General features: G+C 34.8%; 1 protein-coding gene across 1 annotated transcript; it reads right to left on the bottom strand.

Moving 5' to 3' along the window:
- Positions 1 to 971: 971 nt before the first annotated feature.
- On the bottom strand, positions 972 to 1889 carry LOC119807020 (vomeronasal type-1 receptor 90-like). The gene has a single exon (XM_038319159.1). The coding sequence runs from the start codon at positions 1878 to 1880 to the stop codon at positions 972 to 974; it is 909 nt and encodes a 302-aa protein (XP_038175087.1). The 5' UTR covers positions 1881 to 1889.
- Positions 1890 to 4336: the final 2447 nt, after the last annotated feature.

Genomic DNA, 4336 nt, shown 5'->3' with positions numbered 1-4336 from the left:
TGAACACTTCTAATGCCAGATCTGGGGACACAGAGACAGGAGAATAACTGGAGCTACCATCTTTGTCTGTTTGGTAAGCTCCTGGTTACAGTGAGAGATGCTCTCTCAAAATAAAAAGTGAATGGCACATAAAGAACAAAAGGCAAGGTTTTCTACTGACTTCCATGTGCACATGCACACACATTCTTCATATGAGCACACACACATGTATACATATGTTAACAAAAAACACACTGCACACAATGTTCATTTATATAACAATTTTTAGTTACCAATAATATTTCAGAAACTGTGAAACAAATGAAGTGCCAAATACATAGGCAAATAAAATTCTCATATATATCCCATTAATTAACCTTGATTAAAAATGTAAAATTCGATTCACATTATTTTTGTGCTACAGAGAAACTATACTTAGGATAGAGAGTTAAAGCTACAATAGGATATTTAAACTATTCTTGATGACTGAGAGTAGATTAAAATCCCTTCAAAAGAAAAGCTTCAAAAGTCAATATCAGCAAGAAGCTTCCTTTGAGCAACCTCAGCATCAAAGGAACATTTATGATAAATAAATGATAAATAGTAAAGAGGGAGATAAGAGAATTCCTGTGGTAAAACCAACTTATGCTCTACAATAAAATTAGAGAACCCTATTACCTGGCAACAGCACTGTCACAAGACTGTACTTATGTAATACCACTAATTTTCTTTAAAATGAAGAATCTTGAATTGTTCTTGAACTATTAAACAATTTAAGAAGAATATGTATTTAGGAAAAAATAATTGCAGCTAAACCAGAATGATGCTTTACACCCATCTGTAAGTCCACTTGAAGTGGGTGGGGGCAATGACATTTTCTGACCTCTGTGGGTATCGGGAATTTCACAAAGCACACATATTGATGCAATTACTCATAAAAACAAATAGAAATAAATAAATCATTTTATTAAAAAGGAGAAAAATAACCCTTTTTAAAAAATCTGGTGACACTTGGATCTCAAGCTTTTCAGCATATTGATTATTCTATTATCAGAACTGATTTGTACCAAAGGACTAATTGTGGGATAGACATTCATCACAAACTTCTGAACACTCAGGATGACTGGGTCGTACATCCACAACAAGACTACGGTAGATGAGATGATGAAGTCCACCCAGTACATGACCACAAAGAAAATCACCAGCAGCAAGATGGTCTGGGTGGCCCTTTTCTCAGGGGATGCACTTGAGTGGCTGAGGCTGTGAAGATGCTTGCATTGCCTCTGATGTCTGAACAAGATAATCACCATATATGCACTTGTGGTCAGCATAACTCCTACAAGAAATACATCTCTGGAGGTTGTCAGTGTTAAAATCAGTGCTCTGATGATGTAGTTCATGGGGAAGAGTGAACAGAATTTAATGACCTTCATCTGGTTGGTCACACTCACATTAATAAAAGCACCAGCATAAAAGATGTGGTTGCTAATTAATGACAAGTTGAAAGACCAAATAAATAAGAAAGCACAAATCATATATTTTTTTAGTTTATATTTAAATTTTGCCAACAAAGAGGTACTGGGACTGATAGTGACAGCTTGGAACACACTCAGGAGGCAGGTGATGCAGATTGAGAGGCTTCTCATCACTCTGTTTATGTAAAATGTTGTCTTACATTTGAAGTCATTCTCAATATTCAGTGATTCAAATATGTCTCTAAGCCAAATATCACTTCCAGTGATGACCAACACTATATGGATGAAGGCCAATTGACAGGAGATCATGTCTGTGGTCTTAGGTCTGTGACCTAGGATTATGAAAGTGTAGAAAAAAAGTAGAAACATATTGGCCAGGACTCCAAGTCCAGTCTGGAAATTAAGGACATTCTTTAATGATGACATATGTAGAAAATATACTAATATTAACATCCTATTAAAAGCATATTTCATATACCTGAAAAATAATAGATTATACATCAGACTTGTGATTCACTGGTCAGTGTGTCTATATCACCATTCAATTGTCCTTATCTTTGATTAACTTTTGATGTTCCAGACTGGATACCATCAACCACATTTCTATATACTTATCCATGTATATACCTGTGTATGTAGCATACTTGATAAATGCATTCACAGTCACATCCTATCCAGAATGCACATTCTGTGTACCTGCTATTCACCTAGGAGTCATTCCATAGAAATCTAATCCTATTGATTTGCATTGTCTCTTTTTAGAGTTAGCAACTAAAACGGTAGCAACAAACACAGAATATTAGTCACATTTTTACAACTGTTTAAGACTTACATTGATGTGAAAAATACCACCAAGGAAATCCTAAGGCATGAGGTGAGTCAGTCTCATGTTGCATGATTTTACCATGCTCTATTTTGCAGCTATGTTTTCACTTATAATTCTAATTGAATCGCAGTGATAATTCAGGATAATCCCATTATTTTAATCATAAAATGTCTATCTTTGTTCATATTTTCCCTTTTGTAATCTTCCTTTTTCTGTGAAATTTTACATATCTTGGATCCAGAATTCAAGACACAGACACAGCTGGAGGACGCTATTGCACTTTCCACACCTTATTAACTGCATAGTCACTAATTATGGTTATAAATGATCTTAAATATCTACCAGTTTAATTGCCATCCATCAGTTTATGGAACACTCCACTTCAGGTTTAAAGAACTAACTCTCAGCTATTAAGACACATGTTCTTTTTTCTTATTGAGGGAGGTGAGTAATCATTAATTTTAGGATATCTTATGAATTTTCTCTTTTTGCCTTATGGCTTTTTCAGCCATCCATATGGTTATTTTACCTACCTCTACTATATTCTACTATATTTATCTCCCTCCACCTTACCTAAGAACTGCCCATTACATTTCCCCTGTGAGCTCAGTTGTATTCTGTTTCTCTCCTATACCTTCCTCCTCCCTTCTGCTATATTTACTTCTGTTCTTCCCCTGCCTAATGATCTCACCTTTTCCATTTCCCTCTTGAGATCACTTGTACCCTGCTATGCTCCTCTTTAATGCTCCACATACCACCCCAATCCTAGCCATGGTCCTGGTTTACTCTGGCTACACACTCACATCTGCAGATGTGGAGCTAGGAGCCTCAAACAGGAGAAAACATGGCACACTAAGATAATCACTATTTTCAACACATTGTGACAAACATGAACTCATGAACTTGCCAAAGATGACCACATATGATTCTGTTTGGGAATTTTCTGGGTTTTTTTTTTTAAGAGAATCTTTCCCATACAGTGGAAATCAAGGGTCCCAGTATTATCATACATCATCAATGCACAGACAATTTTATAATTTCAATCAATAGTCTTACCTTTTGTGTTTATGTTACTTATTTGGCCTAGGTACCAATATAGTTATTTTGTCAAATTACTATAATTCAGTACTTTGTGATAAAGAAATTGAAAGCTACTACACTTGCTCAGACTCTTGTGAGAAAAGGAGTGCCCAATTATATTGTCAGGTTCACTTGTATATTCCACACATATAGATGGATGCATGCATGTATGTTTAGAAATAATGGCGAAGTTAGTGTATGAGCCCAGCCTATAACAGCCAATAACATCCCTGTGAATATAACACCATAATTCACACATTTTATATTTACATTATTTTTGCTCTTAAAAAGCTCAATCTAGTAAAGATGTAGATTCAGCTCAATTGCCAGAGCCAAGCATCTGATTCTCCCACCAGCATACATCCACAGTAGCTGTACAGTGGTGTTCTGCTTTTTTAAAATTTCCAGGATATAAGCTGGAAGGTGGCTCAGTGGTTCAAACCATGATTTTTACTCTTGAAAAGGACTTGAATTAATGTCTCAGCAATGACCTGGTGGTTCACAACCCTCTGTAACTTTAATTCTGGGGATCCATTACCCTCTCTGACTCAGTCATGCAAGTAGCACATAGACACATATACAGGCAAAAATCTCATATATGTAAAACAAAATAAATATATCTAAAATAATATATATTAAATAAATAAATAGATGGAGAGATAAATGAATAGTAAATAAATAAATGTTCCAGGATAGCAGTTAATTCCAGGATAGCCTTGGTCTCCAAACTGAAAATCATAATACAATTCCACTTACAAAACTGAAAATGTACAAACCATATATGTAAAATAATTTTCCTCAATTGTACATCTATAATATAGCACATGAACTATATGTAATGATAAAAGATGATAATACCAAGGAAAAGGTAATCAAAATTTTTTTCTTAGCCCAAAGCTACGCTCTATAATCTGTAAATTTTATATACATTGATTTGTAAATATCTATGACTTACAGAAAATCATGCGTCTCCTAA

Source organism: Arvicola amphibius, chromosome 2 (genome assembly GCF_903992535.2).
Source record: "Arvicola amphibius chromosome 2, mArvAmp1.2, whole genome shotgun sequence".
NCBI lineage: Eukaryota > Metazoa > Chordata > Mammalia > Rodentia > Cricetidae > Arvicola > Arvicola amphibius.
The sequence above is the reverse complement of the archived record's forward strand: the minus strand, read 5'-3'. Positions and strand labels throughout refer to the sequence as shown.

What these genes read in the sequence shown, in the direction of transcription:
- LOC119807020 (XM_038319159.1), bottom strand. Translation starts at nt 1,880, where the DNA reads ATGTCATCATTAAAGAATGTCCTTAATTTCCAGACTGGACTTGGAGTC.